A 26,249-nucleotide genomic window follows, 5' to 3' on the forward strand; every position below is an offset into this window, starting at 1 on the left:
TTAGCTTGGAGATCCATTAAATTAAATGTTGCATTCTTAAGTGATGCATAATGCCCTCTGCACTGTGAATTTTGCTCTTGGTTTAACTTTCATGTGATCAGAAGTAGTACCAAAAGAATTCTTGGCTGCAAGTGAATGGATGTACCACAGTAAACAGTTTTTAATTTTTAATGTTTTAAGAAAAAAATACAGACTTTAATCTTGACTCAATAGAGAACATATTCTGTTAAATTAATAGGTCCAGTAAATGCTGTTAATTTTGTGGCAATGCCTTTATCAAGAATCTAACTTAATGGATTTTTTTTTTAATTTAATGGAGCACTAATTTTTCTCTGGGCTTGTATATAATAGCAGCGCAGTAAAATTAGCTTAAAAATAAATGAAGTGAATTGAGTTCACCCAGGTGTCTTTCAAAGAGAGAATTTTTTTTTAAAAAAACTTTATAATCAACATCTTGCAACTTATTGATTATCACAAAGTATGTCTTATTTATACAGTACTACAAGTGTGCAGGGAGCTTTACAGACAAAGCATGCCAGCTTCCTGCTCCAAAAAGCTTACAGTCTAGGGTCCCGATCCTGCAGCTGGATATATGTGACATTTCCACAGAGGCACTGAGTGCTATTCTGGCACACCTGGGGATTTAACCTGAACTGGTGCACAGTTATTATGGAGAGACACACAGGTGCTCCATTGTTAAGATTGAAGCTATTTTCCTCTGATAAATCCAATTTTTCTCGTACCCGTCCCTAGAGTGACCAGAGAGCAAGTGTGAAAAATTGAGACGGGGCTGGGGGATAATAGGCACCTATATAAGATGAAGTCCCAAATATCGGGACTGTCCCTACAAAATCGGGACATCTGGTCCCCTTACACTTCCCCCTTTTGTCTTATTTATTGTAAGCCACTAGCTAGATTACCCTAACTTGGAACTAATCCCTCCACCCCCTTCCAATATGTAACCTTCGCTCTGCCCCCATAGCCCAGGGCTTTCAGTCTTCCTACAATTCACTTTATAATTTCCCTCACTCCAGTTGCAGATCATCCTGACCTTCCCCCCCTAAGTATCTGTCTGTAAATGTTTGACCCAGACTGGGATTATTTCTGCAATATACCTGACTGCTAATGGAAAACATTCATTGTAGAGCATTCCTAAAACAATACAATACTCCAGTTCAGCCTGGTTTGCTCACAGTAAGGTGTTATACTATATGTAAAGCCTAATAATCAATATGACGAGGTCCTGTGGGACCTCACTCTGGAAAGTGATTACAGAACAGAGAGCTACAGCAGCCACATTACCTTGGCTTCGTGCTCTTTGATCCCATTGTGTTGCTCTCAGGACGAACTCTCTGACATATATGGTCAGACAACTGTAAATGCTGATGTCAATGAAGGGCCTGAGGAATATTCTGGGATCGGATCTTGCATGTTGCATTTTGCTTTAAAGCTCAGATATTTCATTCAGCTTTGGCGTGGAGTCTGTTTCATCCCACAGTAACTATATGGATCCAAATTAGTAGATTTCCCTTTTATGTTGGAGGCAGTGTATTGGGAGTAGGCACTAGATATACTACAGAATATGTTTTGGAACTGTTATCTATTTTCAGCCCAGCACAGCCAGTCTGGCACACACAGGTAGTGGAGAGAGGACTCTGCTCTTGTCTTGCATAAAAATTCCCCTCTGTGAATTAGCAGTGCCAGAATGTTAGCTCCTGCCTCCTCCACATGCACATTACATTCTCCAGTGTCACAAACCTCATGTTATGCCTAACACCTGTGCAGATTCAGTGGGGCAGAGGAAGGACTCCCTATGTCCTCTCTCTCTCTTCCAATACACTTGTGGAGCCCTAAAACTGTAGCCGATGGCATGTCTCTCTGCTTCCACAGGATATCAGATCCACAGAATCGCTGTTGTGCTGTCAAGAGAACAATTGGAAATTGAACATAAAACAGGCAGTCACATAGTGGGGGAAATCCAAAAAGACAACTTAATTTAATTAAAACTCAAGTGGAGCAACTTTTTGGCTTCAGTAAAAGAAGTGGTGCAGTTTTGTTGAATTCAGTCTAGTGCATCAATTCTTCTAGGAACCGAGTGGAAGAAGAGTTGGAATTTGATTACAGTGGAGACTAAATACACTTTGTGTGAAAAGTGTTTCAGTCTCAGAGACATGCTTGAAGGTGGAAGATGATTGGGTGGCCGGCGTTTGAGGATAGAAAACAATTGCACATCACTTTTGAATTGTACAGTCAATAGAGCCAGTGAAAACCAGACTTGCTGTTTTCCCCTTTTTGCCCCTGGCCTTCTCCCTCCCAGGTTAAGCTTTAATAAACTGAAGTAGTAGTCACATCTGATCCATTGTGTAGTCTCTAATGATAGCAATAATTTAATAATCTTAAAACAGTATAAGGTATGGGTAATCTGTAATGCAGAAACAGAATGAACTATACGCCATTGCCTATTGTTGAAGTGATTTTTATTGAATTAATGTGACATTAGACTATGATGCATGAATTTTTAATTTAGCTTACTGATTGGCAGTGTGGGAAAAGGTCAAAATTACATCTGGTCATGTCAAAAGGCTTTTAATCCAGCAGTAACAATACAGGATTACATTTTTCCTGCTTCCTCTGTACAGGTCAGAATTCCACTTTTAAGAATGCTTCATTTGTGACTGTGGTGATTATTCATGTTTATATAATACTCACTGTGTGTCACTTTAGAAATGGATAAGTTGTCCTAAATGTACAACCAAAGTGGAACTCCCGTTTGTCCATGGGGGTTTAGAACCTATGGAAAAACAGGCCCTTCTTACCTAAATTCAGACATCACCAGAGTTATACAAGTGTTTTTATGGGATAACAGCCAGTATTGAGAGATAAATTGATATAATTTGGACATACAGATGAATAATCAAAACTTAACATATAGCTGTCCCATAGCTATTCACCAGTCAAATTTCAGGCTTTCCTAGAGCCATTATGAAAAGAGTATTTGTGTTTCCATAGCAATTGATAGTTTACTATACTTTTCTTTTCTTCTTGTCTTCTAGCTAAGCACCATGTCAACGGAAACAGAACAGTGGAACCTTTCCCAGAGGGAACACAGATGGTTTTATTTGGTAAGATTTCATGTCTAAAAGAAAAAACACTAAATTGTATGGAGGGAATACATGCCAAACTTCTTGATTTCAGCAACACTCCTTAGGGTTTCACAATCTGGACTGTTATAGCCATTTTCTAACCATCATAACCAACAAAAAACAGTTGGATTTTTGGTGAAGTGTATGACCAAAAAAGTGGGTATTGCAAGTATTTTGCCTTAGTTTGACAGACAGTATATTTTATCCTTTATTTTAAGTATCTTGTATAAATACAGAGTAGCAGTTATTGCGTATGATAGGCCCTGTGACATAGTTCAGTGCTTTATACAAAATTCTGGAGGTGATTTATGACTCTACACCTCCAGTGCACTCAAATACTTGTGGTGAAAGTTTTATCTACTTTATTTACATAGCTTTCTCAGTGGACTCCTTTATTCCTTCCTTTCTACCTAAGGGACAGATTCTGATACCTTTACTCACACAGCAATAGTGCCTTATTTTATGAGTAAGCCCATTGACTTCTCATTGGTTGACAGGTGAGCCTTCCAATTTTATGTCCTCCCATTTCGTCTGCTCACTGTACCAAAGGTCTTCATAAAATACCTCCCAGTAGTCGTAGCACATCTCAGATACAAGAACATATTCATTTATCCTTATCTTGACAATTGACTCCTAAGGGCCAACTCTCAACAGGGTCTCTCCTCTGCAGTTTAGTACACATGTGACCTCGTGCAGTCCCTTTAGTTGCTGATCAACGGGTAGAAGTCCTCCTTCATAACCCATGCAAAGGATCACCTTTATGGGTATGGTCCTACACTCTACTCAAGTCAGGGCTTTTCTCTCAGAAAGAAGATGCGTAAAGATAAGTTTCAGGGATCCAGTTTGCAGATGATGCGGTTTTTCTTTGAGTGCTTGCTCATGTCCATTCAACTTAGGTGTGTGTGCTCACCACATGCACCGATGCCAGAATATTTTTCCCTCAGCAGTATCCACAGGGACTGGTTCTGGTGCCCCCAGGAATGGTGTGCATATGCTGCGGTATATAGGGTGCTGCCGGCTATAACCCTCCCCTCTCCAGTTCCTTCTTGCCACCAGTAATGGTGCTGGAACTGTTGCTGCTTCAGCCAGCGCTGTTGCTGTCTCGTTCGTATGAACTCATTAATTCTTGTATTATAGTGCATATAGTTTTTGGTTAGTGTTAGTAAATCCCTTAGCTATAGTTAGAGACTTTGTAGGTCCCAAAATGGGTCTTTGCCTCAGGGCAAGGCGTGCTCCGGTCCCCAGGCTTTAAGCCCTGTGATCACAGCAAAAGGCCCATGCCCAAAATTTGCTAGTCCTTCAAGCCAAGGACTAAGAAGGAACGCGATATTCACTTAAGAGCGCTCCTTATGGAGTCAGCCCTCACCCTGGCACTGGAGCAACGCTCCAACTCGGTGCCGAGCACTGTGACCTTGGTATGCAGTGCCCCACCGGGACCATCCACTGGCTGGCACCAGTCCCCATCTATGGCTCCAACCAAGAAGCCCAAAAAGACGGTGCAAGGCCGATCTCCAACCTCCTGCAAGGGAAAGGATAAGACTGGGTGCAAGCAAGGTCCCGTGCCAGGCAACTCTTCACCCCCATTGCCAAGTTCGAGGTCTTCCTCCCTGAGGTATCTAGGAAGGAGTTATGGGTGATCATGCGCTGTGCATCCTGGCTGCTCTTCTCTGGCTTGTCCACTGAGATTCAGCAGTCGATGCAAGACCTTCCCTTTGATGGGCAGGCCCTGTTTCCGGAACAGACGGACAATCAGCTCCATGGCCTAAAGGACTCCCGCATGACCCTTAAAACGTTGGGCCTGTATGTTCCCGGCCCTGCCCACAAGCAGTTCAAGCCACAGCAACCTCAGGGTCGGGGGGGCCACTCTCGCCAGGAGCCTCCCCATAAGAAATCCAGAAAATACAAGTGGTGTCCTAGCTAACAGCCTTCACAGGCTTCTCAGTCAAGCTTAGCCTGCAACAAGGAGGGGGGCAAGCACCCGTTTTAAGGGTATGCCTGAGCGCGACCTACCGGACTGTTCCCAGGATCCTTCTTCCCCTATTTTTGCCAACCGCCTTTCTCCTTTCCTCCCTGCGTGGGCATCTATAACATCGGACCTATGGTCCTCAGTATGGTGGCATGGGGTTACACCCTTCTTTGCTTTCTACCCCTCCATTGCACCTCCCCTCCCCATCCCTCTTCAGGGACCCTTCTCATGAGAGTCTCCTTGTGCAGGAGGTAGAGGGGTTACTGCAGCTAGGTGTGGAGGAGGTCATTCCTTCAGAGTATTGTAATAAGGAGTTCTATTCCCATTACTTTTAATCCCAAAGGCCAAGGGCAGTCTGCGACCTATCCTGGACCTGAAAGACGTGAACCTCTTCCTAATGAAGCTGAAATTCTGCATGGTCTCCCTGGCTTCCATCATCCCCTCTCTGGATCCAGGAGACTGGTACGCCGCCCCTGATCTGAAGGATGCGTACTTTCACATTGCCATCTTCAAGGGACACAGACGCTTCCTCTGGTTTACGGTAGGTCCCAACCACTATCAGTTTGCGGTCCTCCTGTTTGGCCTGGTGACAGTGCTACAGGTCTTTACCAAGTGCATGTTGGTGGTGGCTGCTTACCTCAGATGTTGGGGTGTCCATATCTACTCATACCTTAATGACTAGCTAGTCAGAGGCAGCTCCAGGTCCAAGGTCCAAAGGGATGTTGCAATGCTGTTAGCCACTTGCTGTTGCCTGGCCTGTTGGTAAACGACAAAATTCCGGTACAGAGGATAGAGTTCTTTGGGGCGGTGCTCGACTTGACCTGCACCAGGGCATTCCTGCCACTGGAGAGATTGATGGTACTGACGGACCTCATCACGGAAGTCTGTTTCCCCTGACCATGGCCAGGGTTTGCCTGTGCCTCCTAAGTCACATGGCAGCATGCACATATGTGATGCGCCATGCCAGGCTCCGGATGCGACCCCTGTAGCAATGGCTGGCAATGGTCTACTCCACGTCAAGGGACCACCTGGAAAAGGTCGTTGCCATCCCTGTGACAATACTTACCTTGCTGTGATAGTGGACTGATCCCAGGAAAGTCCTGGAAGGAGTTCCCTTTGTCAGCACTCCTCACTCAGTTGACTTGGTTTTGGATGCCTCGGACCTCGGCTGGGGGATGCACCTTGGCACTCGCCAGACCCAGGGTATGTAGTCCCCAGAGGAAATGACACTACACGTAAATGTCAGAGCTCAGAGCAGTTCGCAGGGCTTGGCTGTCTTCCTACCTCACTTGTCGGACAGAGTGGTCAAAGTCTTGACCGACAACATAGCTTCAGTGTTCTACATCAACAGACAAGGGGGAGCATGATCCTCGACCCTCTGCTAAGAGGCACTCTGTCTCTGAGATTCCACAGAATTCATCTAGAAGTGTGTCACCTTCTGGGTGCCAAGAACATGCTAGCAGATCACCTAAGTGGGGACTTCTCTTACTCCGAGTGGGTGCTCCACCTGGAGGTAGATGGAACAAGGCAGAACAGGAGGTGCCACAGATTTTGCTGCAGACAGGGTCTGGGCAAGGGCTCCCTCTCTGACGCTTTCCTCCTGCCTTGAGCAGGAAATCTGATGCACACATTCCCTCTGATTCCACTCATCAGCAAGGTCCTAGTGAAAATCAAGAGAGACAAGGCTCAGGTTATCATGATTACCCCAGCATGGTCTCGCCATCACTGGTTCGGGATGCTGTCGAGCCTGGCAGCGATCCCTCCGTGGTCCCTGCCAAACCGACCAGACCTGCTGTCACAGGATCACAGTCGACTCTTGCATCCCAAGCTCACGTACCTCCACCTCACTGTGTGGATGTTGCATGGGTGAACCCTGAGGAACGGGCCTGTTCAGAAGAGGCCCAGAAGGTCCTCTTTGAGAGTAGAAAGCCCTCAACTAGACAGACAGACCTGGCAAAGTGGACGAGGTTCTCCTGCTGGGCGGCCGAATGGGGCATCTCCCCTTCACATTCTTCAGTGAAGTCCATCTTAGACTACCTGCTTCATTTGAGGAACCAGGGCATGGCACACTCCTCTATCAGGGTGCATCTGGCAGCCATTTCCGCCTTTCATCTGCCAATCCAGGGGCAGATAATGTTCTCCCATGACATGATAGTCAGGTTCCTCAGAGGTCTTGAGAGACTTTTTCCACAAATTCGGTCCCCAGTCCCTCAGTGGTATTTCAACTTGGTTCTGTCCAGGCTCATGAGCCTGCCCTTTGAGCCTTTGGCCTCATGCTCCCTGTCTCACCTATCGTGGAAGATAGCTTTCATGGTGGTGGTGACATTGGCAAGCCAAGTCTCTGAGCTGCGAGCCCTGACCTCAGAACTGTTGTATGCAGTCATCTGTAAGGACAAGGTCCAGCTCTGGCCCCATCCGGCCTTCTTTCCCAAGGTGGTGTCCGCTTTCCATGTGAGCCAGGACATCTTCCTTCCGGTCTTCTGCCCTAAGCCCAATGAGATTAGTGAAGAGAGGCGCCTTCACGCGTTGGACATAAGAAGGATCCTGGCTTTCTACCTAGATCGGACAAAGCCTTTCTGTAAGTCAACTCAGCTTTTCATCTCTACAACTAATAGAATGAAAGGCCTCCCAGTGTCCACGCAGAGGATTTCTAACTGGATCACCTCTTGCATTTGCACGTGCTATGAGTTGGCAAGAGTCCCTCTGCCGCCAATCATCAGAGCCCACTCAACCGGAGCACAGGCATCTTCGGCTGCCTTCCTGGCACACTTCCCAATCCAGGACATCTGTCGAGCCGTGACGTGGTCCTCGGTGAACACAGTCACTGCTCACTGTGCTGTCACTCAGCAGGTCAGAGATGATGCTGGGTTCAGCGGAGCTGTGTTGCAATATACATATCTGTGAACTCCTCTTACCCACCTCCAGCGGGTGCTGCTTGGGAGTCACCTAAGTGGAATGGACATGAGCAAGCACTCAGAAGAAAAGACAGTTACAGAAAAAAGTAACTCGTGTTCTTTGAGATGTGTTGCTCATGTCCATTCCACAACCGCCCTCCTTCCCCACTGTCAGAGTTTCCGGCAAGAAGGAAATGAGGTTGGGGAACCAATGGCACCTGTGACAGACTCAGACCAGTGGGGTACAGGAGTCTGGTAGAGGGCAAATATACTGGTCTCTGGGTGAGTAGTTTTCTGTTCCCTGTGTGACCAGAGCAGGGGCTGTGCTAGAGTAATCAGGAATCTGCTAGAACCAATTAAGGCAGACAGGCTGATTAGATCAGCTGCAGCCAATCAAGGCAGGCTAATCAGGGCACCTGGGTTTAAAAAGGAGCTCACTCCAGTCAGATGGGGAGGAGCCAGAGGAGAGGAAGTGCATGTGAGGAGCTGGGAGCAAGAAGCACCAGGAGCTGAGAGTGAGAGGGTGTGCTGCTGGAGGACTAAGGAGTACAAGCGTTATCAGGCACCAGGAGGAAGGTCCTGTGGTGAGGATAAAGAAGGTGTTTGGAGGAGGCCATGGGGAAGTAGCCCAGGGAGTTGTAGCTGTCATGCAGCTGTTACAAGAGGCACTATAGACAGTTGCAAATCCACAGGGCCCTGGTCTGGAACCTGGAGTAGAGGGCGGGCCCGGGTTCCCCCCAAACCTCTCAACTCCTGATCAGACACAGGAGGAGTTGATCCAGACTGTGGGAAAGATCACTGAGGTGAGCAAATCTGCCAATAAGCGCAGGACCCACCAAGGTAGAGGAGGAACTTTGTCACACACCCTATATACCACAGCATGTATGTGCCACTCCAAGGGGCTCCAGAGCCATTCCTCTATGGATACTGCTGAGGGAAAGCTTCCGGCACTGGTGCATGGGGTGAGCGCACACACCTAAGTTGGATGGACATGAGCAGCACATCTCAAAGAACACCAGTTACGGAAAAAGGTGTGTTGTCTCTCCATTCCCTTGATATCCAGAGTCCTAAAGAAAACCTGAGAGGACAGAGCTAATATAATACTTATAGTGTTGTGTCATCTTCATCTAACTATAAACTCATGAATTCATCTTCCTTTCTCAAGGACAAGGGAGGATCATTCTGGCTGCATGGTGGATAGTCTACAAACTTTCATGGGCCCCTTATGTTAACAGAAGTTGAGTACTGTTACCATGCAAAAGTGGTAACAATTTACTTTGAAGTGCTACAGACTCAAGTGGATATAGTTTGCTGAGTGAAAAGTAAAGAAATGCAAGAGCTAGATTAAAAATGTAGCTTCTCCGAAGGTCAATTTAGCTGCTGTATTCTGCCTATCACAATTTTATTAGAGACAAATTTTGTCCTCTCACCTTCCTGGTTTCTTGAGGCATGATGAATGCCTTTCACACCACTAGAAGACCTTCCCTACCCCGGGACTTGAACCTAATTTTATCAGCGTTCATGGGTCTACCCTGTGAACTCCACTCTCAAGCTTAAAATACCTGTATACCCAAACAGCATTTTTAATAGCTATTACCTCCAGCAGGAGGGTTAGTGAGCTCGATGCTTTATGCATATGATGGACAGGTCATACCACAGCATAGGGTGGAAAGGCCATAAAGACAAGTCACTGTGAGACCTTGTTCCAGCTTTATTACCTCCAGCAGGAGGGTTAGTGAGCTCGATGCTTTATGCATATGATGGACAGGTCATACCACAGCATAGGGTGGAAAGGCCATAAAGACAAGTCACTGTGAGACCTTGTTCCAGCTTTATACCTAAGATATACTGCTACAGACCAAAATCTGAGACTATATCCCTCCCTGTTTTCTTCTCCAGACCCCATAATCACCCAAGGGAATCCCACTTACAATCCTTAGGTGTGAAAAGGGCTCTGTGCTATTCCCTGGACCGGACTCAGCCAGTCAGAAAATCTTACAGGTAATTTGTTCCACGTAAGGGAAAAGGTGTAAAGGGGAATTAATTAATAAAGAGACACTTTCCCACTGGACTAAGAGGTGTAGTGAACATTGCTCATAGACTCTAAGGCCAGAAGAGGCCATTGTGATTCTCTAGTCTGACCTTCTGCACATCACAAGCCACAGAACCTCACCCATCCACTCTTGTTGTAGGCCCATAGCCCCTGGCTGAGTTACTGAAGTCCTCAAATCTTGATTTAAAGACTTCAAGTTACAGATTATCCCCCCACTTACTCTAGTTTAAACCAGCAAGAGACCCATTCCCCATGCTGCAGAGGAAGGTGAAAATTCCCCAATGTCTCTGCCAATCTGATATGGGGGAAAATTCCTTCCCAACACCAAATATGGCAATCAGGTAAACCTCAAAAGTGTGGGAGAGACCCACAAGAAAGACACCTGGGAAAGAATTCTCTTTGGTAATTCAAAGCTCTTCCCATCTAGCATCCTGTCTCTGGCCACTGGAGATATTTGCTAATTGAAGTTGCAGATGGACTACATGCCATTGTAGGCCACCTCATCATACAATCCCATCCATATATTTATCAAGCTTAGCCTTAAAACAAGTTAGGTTTTTTTGCCCAGACTACTCCCCTTGGAAGGCTGTTCCAGAACTTCACTCCTCTGATAATTAGAAACTTTTGTCTAATTTCAAGCTTAAACTTATTGATCGCCAGTTTATATCCATTTGTTCTTTTGCCAACATTGGCCCTTAGCTTAAATAATGCCTCTTCCTCCCTAGTGTTTATTGTTTTGATGTATTTATAGAGAGCAATTATAGCTTTCCCTCAGCCTTCATTTTGTTAGGCTAAACAAGCCAACCTCATTATGTCTCCTCTCATAAGGCAACTTCAGCATTCCTCTAGTCATCCTTGTAGCTCTTCTCTGCACCTGTTCCAGTTTGAACTAATCTTTCTTAAACATGGGAGACCAGAAATGCACACAGCATTCCAGATGAGGCCTCACCAGTGCCTTGTATAATGATAATAACACTTCTCCATCTCTACTTGAAATACATTGTCTGATGCATCCTAGGATTGCATTAGCCTCTTTCACGGAACTTTGGCAGCTCATACACCCAAGTCTTTTTTTTCCTCCTCTGTTGCTTCTAACTGCTATGTCCCTAGCTTATAGAAAAAATGGCTATTAGTCAGGTTTTCAAAGTTGTCCAAATCTTCTTGTAGGCTATGGAGCTCTTCCATAGTGGCAGTACCTCCAAATTTTGTGTCATCCACAGATTTTATTAGCAAACTCCACTTTTTGTGCCAAGATCATTAAAGAAAATGAAATAAAATTGGCCCAAAGACGAGTCTTTGAGGAAGTCATTAGTAATCTCCAGCCTGACCATTCAGCATGTCCTGTTGTAGTTTCTCTTCTAATCAGTTCCATGCCCACCTTTTTATTCTTGTATTTATCCCCATTTTGTAACTAATTTCCCATGTGGAACTGTATCAAATGCTTTACTGAAATCCAGGTTACTCCTGCACATGAGCAGTGGCACAGAATTCCTCCAGAATTCACATTTTCCGCAGATTGCTTTGCTTCCCTGCAGAAAAATGACTTTCTGACAGGGAAGCAAAGGGAAGCTGCAAGAGCAGTGGTGCACCACTCCCTAGCTGCACAGATACATTGTTCCAGACACCCGGAGCAGCCAGCAGAGAGAGAAATCACTGCAGAGCTATGGACACCGCAGCCAGTGGCTCCTACCCTGAGCCCAGATCAGCTGCTAGTCCCAGCTGGGCTGGAGGCAGGAGAGGACTGGACTTCCCCTTCCCTCCAAGAAGTGGCTGGGGTGGTGTCTGACTCTGCATCCTCCCCTGATTCCTGGCCCCATCGCTCCTCAACTGTGTGGTGAGAGGTCACTGTAGGGGGAACTGCTCCCTCATCCATCCTACCTCCGTGCATGTGGACCTCCAATACCCAGACACCCCCGCCAAGCCTCACACCATACACCCAGACCCCCCCAGCCTTCCATACCCACACCCCACTCCACTGAACCTCAACCCCTGCATCGGGAGCCCCCTGCCTCCTGACTACCCCCCACTGAGCTCCCTGCACTCAAACCCCCACTCTGATGAGCTCCACCCCCTGTACCACTCTGAACCCCCATGTCCAAACTCCCATGCCACTGACCCCAAATTAGCTGCACCCAGACCCCCAGCCAACCAAGCCCCTCTCCCCCAGAACCCAGACTCCACCCTTGCTGAGACCCCAACACCCAGACTACCCGCTGAGCCTCAACCACTTTCACCTGGAAGCCCCTGCAGAGTTCCATTGCCCCTGGACCTGGAACCCCTGCAACGAGCATCTGTCTATTCAGATCCCCCGCCACACCTAGACCATCACTGAGCTGCCTGCACCAAGATTGTCCCACACAGAATCCTCTCACCCCACACCTGGATCCCCTCACACTGAGCCCCACCACACTTGGATCCTGCCTGGTTGAGCCTACCTGCCCCACATTTGCTGTGCCTGGCATAGAGGGGCAGGGCCCCAGAGTGTTTCTGGGGTAGGCCTGGCCCTAGACCTTGTGCTGGCCCTAGACGGTCGAGGGGTGGGGAGACTGCAGGGTGATCTCCCACCTTTGTGTAGCCAGTGGCCTGTGCTCCCCGCAGCCATGCTGGAAACTCTGCCTTTATTTGTTGACAAATAAAACTTGCAGAATTTTAAAATATTGTGCACAGAATTTTAAAAAATCTTGGCACAGAATTTTTAATTTTTTGCTGCAAAATGCCTTCAGGAGTACCAGGTGGATTAGAGCAACCAATTTTCTAGACAAAGAAAATGCAGTAATCTTCTCAAAGAAAGAGATCAGTTTGGACTGGCACGATTTACCTTTTGTAACACCATGTTGTGTTTTATTACAATTGTTGTTTACCTCTGTGTCCTTAATTGCTCTCTTTCAAAATTTGTTCTAATCTTTGTTATATTATAGCTCCAAAACCAGTAGTAGTTGGCTTAAAAACACATCACTGGTCTCCTCTACTATTGTAGACATTTTCAAAGCAGCAACATGCAGTTCTGTTCTTCCTCTTGACAAGCATTATTCATTGGACTTGGCAACCAAATCCAATGCTCACTTTGGTAAGCTGAAATCTTTGGCAACAGTGTTTGCTCATCTGCCAGAAATGGGACTGCACAGAAGTCCTCAAAAAAGAAAGAGGGGTCACTGACTTGTAAATTATTTGTTCTTTGAGAGTTGCATCGATGTCTTCCTAGTATCCACCTGCCTTCTCTCTGCCGTGGAGTTCTTTATATTTTAGGACTCTGTGGGCTAGGAAGAAGGAGCTGAATTGATCGGACACAGGGATGTGCTACCTTATATAGACAGAGCCAGTGATGTCATCTAGCCTGACAGCACTCTTGCACTCCGTCAGTGGCTTTGTCAGACAGTTCCTCAGTTTGACACTAGAGGTGCCAAATCCTATAAATGTGAATACTGTGACAGACCCAGGCCGGTGGGGTGCAGGAGTCTGGTAGAGGGCAAATATACTGGTCACTGGGTGAGTAGTTTTCTGTTCCCTGAGTGACCAGAGCAGGGTTTGCACTAGAGTAGTCAGGAACTTGCTAGAACCAATTAAGGCAGACAGGCTGATTAGAACACCTGCAGCCAATCAAGGCAGGCTAATCAGGGCACCGGGGTTTTAAAAGGAGCTCACTCCAGTCAGGCGAGGAGGAGCCAGAGGAGAGGAAGTGCGTGTGAGGAGCTGGGAGCAAGAGGCACAAGGAGCTGAGAGTGAGAGGCTGTGCTGCTGGAGGACTAAGGAGTACAAGCGTTATCAGACACCAGGAGGAAGGTCCTGTGGTGAGGATAAAGAAGGTGTTTGGAGGAGGCCTTGGGGAAGTAGCCCAGGGAGGTGTAGCTGTCACACAGCTGTTACAAGAGGCACTATAGACAGCTGCAAATCCATAGGGCCCTGGGCTGGAACCCAGAGTAGAGGGCGGGCCCGGGTTCCCCCCAAACCTCTCAACTCCTGATCAGACACAGGAGGAGTTGATCCAGACTGTGGGGGAGATGACTGAGGTGAGCAAATCTGCCAATAAGCGCAGGACCCACCAAGGTAGAGGAGGAACTTTGTCACGATACTTAGAGGCAACTCTTGAAGAACAGTAAATACTAGAAGTAACTTCTTTATTAATATCTAAAATGAAAGGTATGAGTAAACATAGGATTTTAGAAGTGTAACCTGCTTTCAGTAAATATTCCCAGTACTCGGATATGTTTAGATTTACTTGTAAAATAATCATATAATGTTTAATGTCAAGTCTACATGGAGATGCAAAAGATAATCCTTTTCTCAACTTGTCTAATACAGCTTGTTCTATAGCTCTAGTTTCTGAGAAGCAGCCTCACTGATGCCCATGCCGATTCTATGTCATTTACTTTGATATGACTTCCTGTTTTGATCCAGGTACTTAGAGGGTGTGTGCGGGCTGTAATTATTCCTGCAGGTCTTCTCGTTATGAGAGAACATCACAGTTGAGAGATTAAGCTATCCTCAGGTTATTCCAATTCACTTAAAACAGTTAGTCTATTTACCATGGCCCAGCTGCATTACATGATATACATGCTGTTCGTTACAATAAAGAAAAGCTTCCTTATTTTTACCACTGTGGGAGTTTAGATTTCAAATGTGACACACTAGTGGCAAATGCATTAACGCCAACTAACTAGTGACCTGTTGACCCATCTTGCATCAACCAATCAAAGAACACATAGAATGGTAACACACAGTAGGCACATAGTTACTGCACACAATCTCACAGGAGTTACTACGGGCTCGTATAATGAAATCGTTATGACACTTGAAGTGAGATGGAGAAGTGTTCCCAGCTCCTGCTGGTCAAGCAAATGAAGCATTGGGAATCAAACCTAGGTGTCATGCATGGTAGAGCAGAACTCATCCATTAAGTTCCTGTCCAAGCAATTTCCCTGTTTATCTGGCAATAAAAGTTTTCAATGATTGAAACATTTTGCCGGGGGGGGGGGGAAGGGAAAGAGAAATCTTTACAAACGGGGCTATATTTAAAGGGATATGAAAATTTTGAAAAGAAGTATGTTAGGACCCCAAATAGGCAAGAGGATATAGTTATAGTTTTAAAAATTACAAGTAAAGTCCTTGAGCCAGCAAAGCACATGTAACTTCAGTGGACCTGTTCACTTGTTCAAAGTTACACACATGTTTAAGGACATTGCTATATTAGGGCCAGAAATATTTGTCAAATTTTCTCCTTTATTTATTACCAAGACCTGAGTTTAAGGTGACATATTTCTGCTTTAGTAATTGCTGATGTAAGTATCCAAAACATTGCAATGATCTGATGCCAGTATTTTCACTTTGGGTCAGATGCTAGTTTATTCTTTCAAGAAGAAAGGTTGTTTGTGCATTGGATGGGTTTTCCTTTTGGTTCCTGTAGTACATTATGCAGAGGTTTAAGTAAATAAAGATATTTTCTGAAAATATGACCTTACTGTGTGGCATTTTCTTGATCAAGTAACCTTGTAGCCAGCCCAGTTAATCATCCGATAATTGGCTTCTTGATGTGAACAAGGGCGACCCAGAGCTACAATAGTGAATAGTTCTTAAGAACTCTCTTCTAAACTAGTTATATCATATTAACAAGGAGGAGTGTGCTCTTCCTAATTCTCTGCCAGTTCAAACATTGGCTGTTTCCAGACTTTCCAAGGAGAATGTCATTTTCAAGTGATTTGATTAGGAAGGTTGAAATTCTTTGTATAATTTAAAAAGTTAAACATGGTTGTCTTTTTATTTATTTCTATCTATAGATGGGATATAATAAGTGCATATAATGTGATGGTCCCTGTTTCCCAAACAGAGTACCACATCACTTGTGTTATGGCATAGTGGTAAAAATTAAGATTCATAGATTCTAAGGACAGAAGGGGCCACTGTGATCATTTATTCTGACCTCCTGTATAACACAGGCCATAGGACTTCCCTGAAAATGCCTGACCCATATCTACTCTTCCTCTTCCATCATTGCTTCCACGGTTGGAGCTGTACCGCTTGTGAAGTTTATGTCCCAGCTGTACCGCTTGTGAAGTTTATGTCCCAGTTTTATCAGTGTAGAAACTGCTAGAGCACAAATAAAATGGTGACTTTATTTAGAGCCACCTGCTGAAGAGAAAAGTTTCGAGGCACTGCATTGTGTTGGGTATCAAGGTCAGCATGTGGAGCAGTACTCTGTTGCCAAATGCCTTGACCTCTCCACAACTTTCTAACTTGTTACTGAGAATCAGTGAATTTTTTCTGTACTTTTTGATCAAGGCAGTGGAATTCCTGATGGCCATCACCACTGTCAGGTGAATATAATAGGTAAAAGCTCTATTAATGATGAATTATGCACTTTTCGCCAAGAAAATGAAGTTCCAAGAACTACAGTTCAACCATAAGATTTATTTTTTAATGATCTGTAGAAAATATACTGTCTAACATGTTACTATCCACATCCTGAGCAAAAGAAACAGCTTAACCCTACTTTTATATGTCAGGAGACATTTAAATCTGTAGCTGAAGAGATCATAAGACTTCAGAATATTTGTTCCAGGTGCATGTGCTGTGACTTAAATTAGAGGAAATATTTAAAACAAAGCTGCCAGATGTTGCAAGAAACAGCCAGGAACAAGGAGAAGTGAGGCTTTGATAGGGGGTAGGGTCCCGGGGGGTGGTTAGGGGCAGGGGTCTTGGAGGGGGTGATCAGGGAATAAGAGCAGGGGGGGTTGGATGGGTTGGGGGTTCTGGGGGGGCAGTCAGGGGGCAGGAAGTGGGAGGGAGTGGATAGGGGGCAGCGCTACCTCCCCACCACACGGAGTGTCCTCTTTTTTGAAAGTTCAAATATGGTAACCCTAGTGTCAGTAGCATCTCGAGGTGAGTCTCTGAGACATGCCCTGTGAAACAGAGCTTAGAAAAGTTGGCAAGGAAAGATGAAGGGACAGGTGTATACCTTTTGGATGAAGGAAAATTAATGGTTTATTTTGAAGATGCTTCTGTGTCACTGCAAACTTAATCTGTGAGAGGTTGCTGAAGGAAAAGGGCTTGCAGGTGCCAAACCCGGTTGGGCAAGTCAAGTTAACATGGGTGGGATAAGGGGAGGCGGGGCCAAGAGATCCAGTGAGCGCCCCTCCTGGCCATTCTACTAACAATGCTGTGAGGGGAAACCAAGCCTGTGTGCTCTGGATCCCCTAGGGTGTGTGTGAAGCTTCTGGAGCCCGTCCAGCAAGCCCCCCACCCCGCCCCAAGTGTCAGGACCTACCGTCCAGCATATTTAGGAACAGCACTGACCCTTCAGGCTCCCCAGCACCTAAACACATTCCTCTCCCAGCACTCCATCTCAAAAGTGTGAAGCTTCTGGTTTACAGTATAACTCTCTTAGGGGCAATGTGGTAGTTGTGAATGCTTAACATATGCTGGTAGGAAGGCTTTGCACCGATCCTAGCACATTGCTATTTACTTAACAGATAAAGCACAGAAGAGAACTGACCATCCAAAACAGTAAAACATCCTAGATACAATGTCTTTCATTAGTCCCTTGGTAGTGGGATCATCTGTGTTCCAGCAGGCAGGGAGGCAGACTCCTCTACCCTCTTGCCTTTGCTGTCCTTGCAGCAGCTTCCCTCATCTTGATCTGCTGCAAAATGGCTCTCCACCGTGAATCCCTTTATAGACTCCTGCTGGTGTCATATGCTGCTTTTGTTCCGTCTTTTGGTACCTTTCCCCTTCTCTCAACCCCCTTCCCTTCAGACAATTGGAGGAAGTGTCCTCTCCTAGCTGGAGCAAACCTGTTGTCCCAAAATGTTTTACTCTGAGTACACGATTGTTGAGTGATGATCACCCTATTGTCTGGCCCGGCAGAGGCATGAGACAACCCTGCTAACTCATGGTTGATCCACATACATGTAGGCTTTCCATGACACTGTAACTTCATGGTATAGTTTCATGAAATTATCCACAGTTCGGAAGCGGTACTGATAGAACTCCTAAATTGTCACATTACTGTGCCACAGTCTTCCCTGCTCCCAGCAGAATTCTGGCCCACAGCATCTTCTAGCTGTATCAGTGTCTCACCAATCGAGCAGTACTCTTGGCGAGAGACTTTGTTCGTGGCCAGTTTTTACCTATTGGTTCTTTTGCCAACATTGTCCTTTAGATTCTTCCTCCCTGGCATTTACCCTCGACGTATTTGTAGAGAGCAATAATATCTCCTCTCAGCCTTTGTTTTGCTAGGATAAACCAGAAAATTCTTAATTTCCTCTCATGAGATAGGCCCTCTCGCCCCCTGGTCATCCTAGTAGCTCTTCTCTGCACATGTTCTAGTTTGAATTCATTTTCCTTGAACATGGGTGACCAGAATAGTACACAGTATTCCAGATAGGAATACTGCCTTGTACAATGGCATTAATACTTTGTCTCTGCTGAAAATGGGCCTTGTCAGAGACATCCTAGGATTGCATTTGCCATTTTTACAGTTGCATTATGTTGATGGCTCAGAGTCATCCTGTGACCAACCCACACGTCTCTCTCCTCCTCTATCACTTCCAGCTGATGAGCCCACAGCTAGTAGCAGAAATTCTTATAATTAGATCCTAAGTGCATGACCTTGCACTTTGTACTATTAAATTTCATCCCATTTCTGTCCCTCCAGTCTTCAAGGTCATCCATTTCTTCCTGTATAATATTCCAATTTCCCTCTGTATTGATGATGCCTCCCACTTTGAATCATCAGCACATTTCATTAGCACACGCCTCCTTGTGCCAAGGTCATTAATAAAAATATTAAATAAGATTGGTCCCAAGACTGATCCTTAAGGAACTTGACTGGATAACTTCCCTCAGTCTGGATAATTCACCATTGCCTTCTTGCCTTTAGACAGTTCTTTACCTATCTTACAATTCTTATACTAATTCCCAGTTTATCCAATTTAGCTAATAATTTCCCATGTGGTACTGTGTCAAATGCTTTACTGAAGTCCAAGAGTATTAGATCTACTGTATTTCCCTTATCTAAAAGATCAGTTCTCTTTTCAAAGAAGAAAATCAGGTTAGTCATATCAGAGTAGTCATAAAAATCTTAAAATAAAGTCTAGGAACCCAATTTTCTGTTGCCCTCCATTGTGTCATCATTGACACCAGTGCAGAGTGGATGTAAAATGCTATCATTCTGATATAGTAGCATTTCATACCTACTTTGCATTGGTGTCAATGACTCTGACAGACATGGCAATTTCCTGCAATATCTTGGACAAACATTAATGAACAAAGTTAAACTCTACTGGATTAAGTTTATGTATTGTTGTGAGCCAGGGATTGTATGTAATTCCATGTTGAGGGGGACCACAGTCATACAGGAACTACAAACAGTTCAGGGGGATGCGGTTAAGCAGACTGACTCAGGTTGTAACACCTTCAGAGAACTACAACCCTTGGGAGAGAGGCTCGCATATACTGATTCAAACGGCATTCTCCAGGGACCAACAGACAAATAAAGGAATTTTGGTTAAATGGCCTGCATTAAAACTGAGTCAGGGTCTTTTTTCTGATCCAACAAACCTTCTTTCCAAGGAGAGTCCCAATCCTTCTTGGGAAGGGTTGGAAGGACCTGGCCCAGTCTATGTACTTGTTCTGTGGTAACAGCTGTTAGGAACTTGTGACCACAGAAAAATCTCTTGGTGGGGGTTTGATGGACTGTTCACTGCCCAGAGTTTTTCTTGAAGTCAGGGGTGAACTCTGCTAAGGTTAATAGCATGTGTGAAGGTTCTTTTATTGTTTTTAACGTTTTCTCTGTAATGCTTTGACCTTAAGACTAATTGTGCTTGCTTAAAAACAGCTATGTGGTTATGTATAACTGTGGCAATAACAGTGTTTAAAGCCCTCGAAGAGTAAGCAAAATGCAGATGCAGGTCTGTTTAGGTGCTCTGCCTTGCTGAGGAATAACACAATGTTGGCAGGGAACTGTTTAGCCTGGAAAAACCTTGGGCCCCAGAGGGAGAAAGATGGGTTTTTGCCCAGGAGAGGTTACGGCTCGGCAACCGGTAGCCTAAGCATGGGTGCCTTTGCTAGGCCATAGAGAGGGAATACAGGTGCAGTTTCCCTGAACTGTGACAGTAACTGAACAAGGTGCAGAATAATGGGGAATCAGGCCCCAGATATTTACAAAATGCTGCATTTCACTGAGTCTTTCCCAAGGACAATTCCTTAAGTACACTATGCACTAATAAGGGGATAATAAAATCTCTAATGCAAAGTACAAGCTGTCGATTGGCAGAAGTCTTTGTAACATTCTTGTATTTCAAAGGATCACATCTCTTTTCTTTTGCTCCTGAAAACAAAAGTAATGAGACCTTGAAAGCAGTATGTGCAGTGTCCTTCAGGAACACAGAGGCTGTTTATGCCCTCTTTTTATTTTATAATTCCTGAGCTAGCAGAAAATTAGCTCTGTGTGAATGTCCATTTTATAGCGTGTGTTGTATATAAAATACGACATTCATTTTTTTTCATCTGTTCAGATTGCAGCTTCAAATCAATATTAGTGACCTAAAAACCCCCTTATAATTATGTGTTTGGAGCCTGATCCAACACCTCTCGATGACAGTGGAAGAAGTGTCATTGATTTCAACGAGCATTGGATTGGGGCCCCCACTCAGCAGTTTGCAATGGCAGGCATTGACCCTAAAGAAGAATTTAGGGTGCTAGAATTTTCATGAGGACAAAAAGTAAAAATGTGTCATAGAATTGGCTAATTCTCTTACTCACATTGCTCTTACTCCATTGAGTTCAGTGGTAGGGTGACCAGACAGCAAGTAGGATAAATCGGGACAGGGAGTGGGTGGTAAGGGGAGCCTATATAAGAAAAAGATCCCAAAATCGTGACTGTCCCTATAAAATTGGGACATCTGGTCACCCTATTCAGTGGTGTTTACTTCTAATTTTCACTGATGTAAATGAGAATAGAATGATGCCTAAAGTGGTTAGCCAAACTCTGACGTTAATTGACTTACAATAGTCATCACAGGGAAAAAATGTAGATTTTTTTGGGAGAAATAGGACTCTAAAATAGAAGTACATTGTTTATCTTTTGTTTGTCAGCATTTAAAAATTGATAATTTTGGACTTTTCTATATAATTTCTATTGACATCTCTGTATTATCTGAGCACCTCACACATTAATGGATTTATCCTCACAACACCACTATGAGGGGAGAAGTGTTAGAACCATCACTGCTCGGTATCTCAGAAAATCAGGTCCTCATAAGTTGGGCATCCAATATCAGTGGCTACTTAAAAAAAAAAAAATCTTGCTTCAGCATCTTAACCAATGCTCATTGGAGTCAATGGGAATCTTTACATTGCCTTCACTGAGCTTTGGAACAGGCCATAAGGGTCACATTTTTAAAAGCACACAAGTCCCATTTTCAAAAGTGATTTAGTCAGATTATTTAAAGGTATCTAGGCACCTAACTTCCAGTGGTCATACAGGAAATCTGTATCAGAGCCAGGAATAGAAACCAGTTTTCCTGCTACCAAGTGCAGAATTTAGCCATAAAATCATCCTTCCTTTGTGTGGCATAGTAGGGTTAATTTTGTTTTGTTTTTAACATTTCGCTATTTAAAATCCATTGGAGTTTCTGCATGAGATTATAAACATGTTTAGAGAGGCAAGTTTTTTCTGTGTAAATCTTGACAAGCTTTGTAAAATTCTGGGTAAATAATTATACTTTTAGTTAAGGTCTACAAAAACAATGTTTGAAATGCAAGGATCATTTCCAACACAGACGGTATCGTAGCCTGCTGGGATTTTTTTTGAATGAACTGATATATGCTATTGTCCTGATTTGCCTATCCCAGGCATTACTGACCAATGTCCCAGATTGGTGCTTGGGGGCCAGTGTTGCTGCTGGAGGTGCCTGTAGGGTCACGCCTGTCAGACAAGATGTAAACCTGAACCCTGACAAGTTGTGGTACTGGAAGATGACATAAAACTTTACACAAGATATGGGGCACATTAATTCCAGGGTGCTGGTGAAATTTCATTCTGCCTACCTAGCTTCCTGTCTTTTTTAGTTTATGTCTTAAATGCTTATGTACCATTAAAGTTAACTATTTGCTAATCTCCACCTAGCATATTAGAGATGGGTGATATGATTCCTGTATAGGAATGTCTGTAAAATACTTCGGGAGCCTTTGTGTGGAAATGGCTTATGGGGCCTGTAGGGACTGTTTTCTGAGAGCCCTGATAATTTTTATATCAAGTCATTAGGGGATAAGGGAATCCCAAAATAGATTTAGTGGGGGAGGGATAGCTCAGTGGTTTGAGCATTGGCCTGCTAAACCCAGAGTTGTGAGTTCAGTCCTTGAGGGGGCCACTTAGGGATCTGGGGCAAAAATCAGTACTTGGTCCTGCTAGTGAAGGCAGGGGGCTGGACTCAATGACCTTTTGAGGTCCCTTCCAGTTCTAGGAGATTTGTATATCTCCAATCATTATTATTTTTATTTTTATTTATTATTTTTAGATTCAACAAACCTGGGAAATTGAAATGCAAGACTGCAATGTTTCTGGATGGTGCATGCACCTCTTCTTCTATTATGTGTTCCTTTATAAGTGAAAAGCTTCAATTCTCCTTTAAAAACAAAGCAATGCATGTATAAATGGTGGTGCAATGCTGGCAGCACTTAGGGTGACCAGATATCCCGATTTTATAGGGACAGTACCGATATTTGGGGCTTTTTCTTACATAAATGCCTATTACCCCAACCCCCTGTCCTGATTTTTCACACTTGCTATCTGGTCACCCTAGCAGCACTGCAGCCGCTGGCACCATAACCTGTGAATATGTGCTGCGGGCTTGTCTTCATTAAAGTTTTTACCCTGAGTTATTTGCCAGTTAACTTGGGTTAGTCCACTCCTTTGTAAAGGCTAGTCTGGATGGTTCCTGAATGTTTGTACCAGGCTCTGAGTGTTTGTGACTCACCCTAAGCTGAGATGAGTGCTGTGGAAATGCCTATAAATAAGCATATACTGAAGAGGAAAGCCTCCTATGAGCAGCTCTGTAGAGGTTCAGGGTCAAATTGTGCCCACTCTCTGCACAACTGTGCAAGGGAGGGACAGGGGTCAAGAACGCCCACTGTCCCTGCCATCTATCCCTTCACAGGTGCTGGACACATTCAGAGCCCTTACAGTTAAGGAGCTGTCAAGGTTCCTTCCCCACTCTGAACTTTAGGGTACAAATGTGGGGACCTGCCTGGACACTTCTAAGCTTATTTACTAGCTTAGATCTGGTAACTATTCCACCATCCAGAAATTTTAGTGTCTGGAGCACTTCCTGTCCCCCCAAAACTCTCCCCTCCCTGGGTGGCCTTGAGGGACTTCACCAATTCCCTGGTGAACTCAGATCCAAACACCTTGGATCTTAAAACAAGGAGAAATTAACCATCCCCCCTCCTTTCCCCCACCAATCCCTAGTGAGTCCAGATCCAATCCCCTTGGATCTTAAAACAAGGAGAAAATCAATCAGGTTCTTAAAGAAAGGTAAAAATCTCTGTAAAATCAGGATGGAAAATACTTTACAGGGTAATCAAATTCATATAGCCCAGAGGAACCCCCTCTAGCCTTAGGTTCAAAGTTACAGCAAACAGAGGTAAAAGCCTCTCAGCAAAAAGGACATTTACAAGTTGAGAATACAAAAATAAAACTAATCCGTCTTGCCTGGCTGTTACTTACAATTTTGAAACATGTGAGACTGGTTTAGAAAGATTTGGAGAGCCTGGATGGACGTCTGGTCCCTCTTAGTCCCAAGAGCGAACAACAACCAAAAAAAAAAAAAAAAGCACAAACAAAGACTTCCCTCCACCAAGATTTGAAAGTATCTTGTCCCCTTATTGGTCCTCTGGTCAGGTGTCAGCCAGGTTCACTGAGCTTCTTAACCCTTAACCCCTGGCTTTAGAAGGAGGGAGTTTGCAAACTTCAGCCTTTAGGAGAATGAGGCAAGGGCTATTCTTGGGCAGTGTGTCTCTGCATTGCCCTCAGTGCAAGACAGTGCCATAACTGTAGTGTGGAAGAAAAAACACATGAACAATCTAAGAGAAAGAAAACGATCAATGTTTCAAATAAGATAAGAAGAACCAAACACAGTAAATTCTGATTTGAATTGAACCTGTATATAATCCTGAAACAGCCACAGTTATTTATTTGCCAGCCAAGAAAACTGCGTGCAACATGTCAGGCTTTGAGATAAAATATATTGTCTTAAATCCTACATTATAATAATAAATAATATAATCCTGATGTGACACATTTCTGCATGAACCTTGACTGAAAATGATTGAGGATTATCTTGTGAATTACCTAGTAGCAGTCAGCCATTCAAGCATAAAAGTTGTAACGTGGATGAAATATTGAAATGTATTTATAATTAGCTACAATATTTGTATGTTGTCCTGGAGCCTAAAATGCCCACTGCCCTTCAAGAAGGGGAGTGTTTTTTTGCAGGAAATCCATGATATTCAATGGGATTCACCTTGTAGGACAGGTGGAATTTTATAGTCTGATGGTACAGCTTAGGTCAGGATATGTCTATACTACAAAGAAAAGCCTGCGGCATCAAGTCCTAGAGCCTGGGTTAATTGACTCAGGCTTGTGCACCACTCTTAGATCAGCGTATGCTAAGGTAAAGCACAAACCATTATAGTGAGGCTTGGCAGAATTCGATTTTCATTTTTTTATAATTTCAGTGGGTAGTATCAGTGTTTGTTCTGAGGCATTCTTTCTGATTTGTATCTACATTTTCACAGTTTTAGGAAATTATGGAGAGGGGGAAGCAATAGAGTGGTTCAGACAATCATTATTTAATGTGAATAAATGCCGAGATTTACTAAGTTAAAGATTTATAACTGTTAAAACACAAATTGTCAACATTACATGTCAAAAAATACAAAGTAAATCTCTTTAAATCAAAATCTAATAAGTTCTCAAGCAGCGTTTTTCTTTGCCTATCTGTAAATTTCTATTATTATTGATGGAAATATTTTTTGTTGGTTTGTGTGTGTATGTTAAAATGAACATTTACCAACATTTACTGATAAAAATGGAATGCTTCCAAGCCTAGTTTTAGTCTAGAGTAAGTGTTTAGGGAGTGTCTGGGCTAGTCTTGACAATGAGTTAAATAGCAATCAATCAACTCAAGGTTAAAAAGTCTAGTGTAGACATACCCATAAGGCTAGAACCTTACTTTTATATGACAGTGCAGATTCTGATCATATCATAACACTCCATGATCTGGGGTCTGAGGCATAGGCCTGTAAATCCAGATCCACAAAGGGACTTGGATGTTGCCGTACTTGGTGTAGAAATACCTAACTTTTAGTCACCTAGAAAATCACTTGAACAATATGCGTTCCACAAAGCCTGGATTAGGTGCCTCAGTTCCCATACAATGAATGGGGAGAGATAGGTACTTAAGAATGGGATCCACAAAAGCCAGCTTGCCAGGCATGGAGCTGCCTAAACTAGCCAAAGAGAGGATGTAACGATGCTGGTTCTGGCGGGACCCAACTGAAAGTGCCAATTCAGGACAAATTGCTTAAAACAGGGCAGTTACAGCCCAAGGCTGGGGTTTTTCACCTCTAAGGCAAACCAACCCAGCCAGACTAATAGGACTTTGGTTTCACCCCACTGGCTAACCACAAGTCACACAAGCAATTCCCTTAGACACTTCAGTTTCCCAGTATCATAACCAGTGCCACACGTTATGGGGACTAATGGTTATGAAAACCAATACCCCAGGAAAAGAAAAAAGGTTCTCCTGATCCCAAAGGACCAAGCCCCAGACCCAGGTCAATATACAAATCAGATCTTACCTACAAATCACGCTGTTGCCAATCCTTTAGAATCTAAAGGTCTATTCATAAAAGAAAAAAGATGAGAGTTAGAATTGGTTAAATGGCATCAATTACTTACATTAATGGCAAAGTCTTTGTTCAGGCTTGTAGTAGTGGTAGAATAAACTGCAGGTTCAAATCAAGTCTCTGGAGTACATCCCCTGCTGGGATGGGTCATCAGTCCTTTGTGTAGAGCTTCCGATGTAGCAAAGTCCCTCCAGAGGTAAGAAGCAGGATTGAAGACAAGATAGAGATGAGGCATCAGCCTTTTATAGTCTTTTCCAGGTGTAAGAACATCTCTTTTTTCTTACCATGGA

The 26,249-nt window shown here is 44.1% G+C and overlaps 1 protein-coding gene across 2 annotated transcripts in view; it reads left to right on the plus strand.

The window, feature by feature from the left end:
* MSRA (methionine sulfoxide reductase A) overlaps nt 1–26,249 on the plus strand; it is a 438,742-nt gene that overhangs the window by 185,801 nt on the left and 226,692 nt on the right. For both annotated transcript variants that reach the window (XM_030555194.1, XM_030555192.1), the window contains exon 2: nt 3,054–3,122. In XM_030555194.1, the coding sequence (XP_030411054.1) occupies nt 3,054–3,122 (69 nt within the window). The remainder of the gene's footprint in view (nt 1–3,053; nt 3,123–26,249) is intronic.

Source organism: Gopherus evgoodei, chromosome 3 (assembly GCF_007399415.2).
Source record: "Gopherus evgoodei ecotype Sinaloan lineage chromosome 3, rGopEvg1_v1.p, whole genome shotgun sequence".
NCBI lineage: Eukaryota > Metazoa > Chordata > Testudines > Testudinidae > Gopherus > Gopherus evgoodei.